Raw genomic sequence first — 2,626 nt, 5'->3', positions numbered from 1 at the left:
ATCTTTAATAGTCCTCATAAGTATACGAAAGTAGAATTTTAAAAAGTACATACTTGATAATTTATCTCAGTGACTAGTTTTTGACAAGAAGTCATATTATAGATATAATTATAATTATTTAATCAAATTCACACACATTACACACAAAACAAACATATATATATATAATGTGTGTATACAAATACATATTATTTAATCAAATTGACACACCACATAAGAAATCCAGAATTAGCTCAATAATTAGAATTCAACTCTTTACCTTTACATGATATGGAGGTGGTCCTCATGGACACAAACAAAAGTAAACTAAAAACTCAATCCATTATATGAACTACTTAAATCAAGAACTAAGAAGAAAAACTAATCCAAAAATCTAAAACTATCCAATAAAAAATAAAACACAACACAACACAAATCACAACATCAAAAAAAAAAAAAAAAAAAAAAAATTTAAAAGAAAAAAATAAAAAAATGCAACACAACAAAAATCACAAAATAAAAATAAAATGAAAAATTGATATTTATATAGGTACTTTGAATAAAATGTAGCATAATGATCTAGAACACAAATATTGTAGCACCACACACCTTAAGCAAACCAGAATTCTGATCCACGATGTGACCCACCTAGAACCAAACTAAAGCAAGCAACCAAAGAATCTAGAACTCTTTGAGAAGAAAAGAAAACCAAAACTAAAAATTTACATTCACAGCAAAAGAGCACTAGGAGTAGTAGGCATACTATGCCCCTACTGTTTATTCGACCACCTTTTTGTGCCGTCCACTACAGAATCGAATCCAACGCTATGGATGTAACACCTTAACCAAATTTGTGACGCAGGAGGTCGCGGGTTCGAGATGTCCAAGCGATCGATCGAGGTGACAGTGCTCTCAGCGCGGGGCCTGAAGCGCTCAAACCCTCTGTGGAAGCTGCAGACCCTGTGCGCGGCCTGGATCGACCCAGAGCACAAGTACTGCAGCAAGATCGACAAGCTCAACGACACGCACCCTATCTGGAACCTCAATTTCTCCTCCATTGTCGACGCCGATGCAGACTTCTCAGACTCCAAGCTCACAGTCGAAGTCCACAGCCGCGAGCCAATCTTCCACTTCTCCAAGCTCGAATGCATGGCCACGGTCCTCCTCAAGGAGTTCGTGGCCATGGCGGACAAGGCCGGCGGCCACAGCGCGGAGACCGCCAGCTTCCAGTTAAGATCGCCCTCGGGAAAGCCCCGGGGGATTGTCGATGTTTGCGTGAGGGTAGGTCATAAGTTCCAGTCGCATGCCGGATCCCCTGCTGCCAGGTATTCCAATTACAGCGGTAAATCTGAAGATGCTGGATCCCCTGCTGCCAGGCGTTCCAGTTACAGCGGTAAATCTGAGGAAGAAGAGGAAGAGGATGAAGAAAAGGAAGAGCCTGTGACGGCATATCCCGCTACATTGCCGATTTCCAAGGCTCCGTCTGGGCGGCCTGAGGATTTTCCCCCGCCGAATTATCCCTACAGTTATCCTCCCAAATTGGGGGCGCCTCCTGAAGCCGAACGCCCAAACCCTAATCCTAACCCTAGTTTTCGGCCCCCGCCGCCTCGTCCGCCGCCTTATTGGGAGGCGCCTCCGGCTCCTTACGGGCCTCGGCCTTACGGAGGCGGGCCTTACGGTTACAGTCATTATCCCCCGCCGGAACCAGGATTGGGTGGGAACAATTACTTTGGTTTGCCTAATGGAAGGCCTAATTATGGCGCAGGACCCCAACGGCCTGGATTGGGCTTGGCAGCTGGGACTATGGCGGGTGGGCTTGCTGGTGGAATGCTTTTTGGACTGGATGGGTTGGAGAATGGGATTAACGATGCCTTGAATCAGCAGTTTCATGGTGGGCATGTGAGTGTCTATGGCGATTCTTTGTTCTGAAACGAAACTGTAAGTCGTTAATTTCGTCCGAAATGAAAATGTAAGTTGTTGATTTCATCTGAAATGAAAATGTAAGTTTTCAAGTTTTTCTGGAATTGTTGTCTGGGTAAGGGTTTAAGTTTTTATCTGGTTTTTTGGGCTGGATGGATTCGATAATGTGATCAATAGTGCCTTGAATTCACACTCTCATAGTGAGTCTGAGTATTTGTGGGGATTCTCTGTTCTCAAATGGGAATGCCAGTTCTGAACAGAAATGTAAGTTTTGAATATCTTCAGGAACTCATGTCTATTTAAGGGTTGAAGTCTTAGGTGTGCTTAAATTTTTTCGGTGGTCTTTCGTTTGTTTGGGAGGAATTTGCTATTTTAATTGAATGTGGTGTAAAATGTATATATTAAAGGAGAAAAAATGTATTTTCTTTCATTAATAAAGAAGGGAAAATATGTAATTTTATTTATTGGTTCAACAATTTTATTTTATTTTTCACAAAATATATGTTTGCTTCGTTAGTGTTTGTTTTCTTAATGAAGGAGCAGAAATATGCTTGTGCCAATTGATAAAGAAAGGAAGATGTATAATTCTATTGACTGATTAAGAAAAACAATTGTTCTGGAGTTAAAATATATGTTTTGTCAAAAATGCCACTGAAGGGATTGCTTCCTCTTGCTAAATTCTTTGGATATGTCAACATGAAAAATCTAAGATAAGATTTGATTTATT

General features: G+C 40.8%; 1 protein-coding gene across 1 annotated transcript; it reads left to right on the top strand.

Moving 5' to 3' along the window:
• The first annotated feature begins 552 nt into the window (after nucleotides 1-552).
• On the top strand, nucleotides 553-2,228 carry LOC149539512 (Calcium-dependent lipid-binding (CaLB domain) family protein). Its single transcript, XM_089800741.1, has one exon. The coding sequence runs from the start codon at nucleotides 859-861 to the stop codon at nucleotides 1,906-1,908; it is 1,050 nt and encodes a 349-aa protein (XP_089656867.1). The 5' UTR covers nucleotides 553-858; the 3' UTR covers nucleotides 1,909-2,228.
• The last annotated feature ends 398 nt before the right edge of the window (nucleotides 2,229-2,626 follow it).

This window comes from Cupressus sempervirens, chromosome 9, assembly GCF_028749045.1.
Source record: "Cupressus sempervirens isolate cs-2001-9-10 chromosome 9, ASM2874904v1, whole genome shotgun sequence".
Lineage (NCBI taxonomy): Eukaryota > Viridiplantae > Streptophyta > Pinopsida > Cupressales > Cupressaceae > Cupressus > Cupressus sempervirens.
The sequence above is the reverse complement of the archived record's forward strand: the minus strand, read 5'-3'. Positions and strand labels throughout refer to the sequence as shown.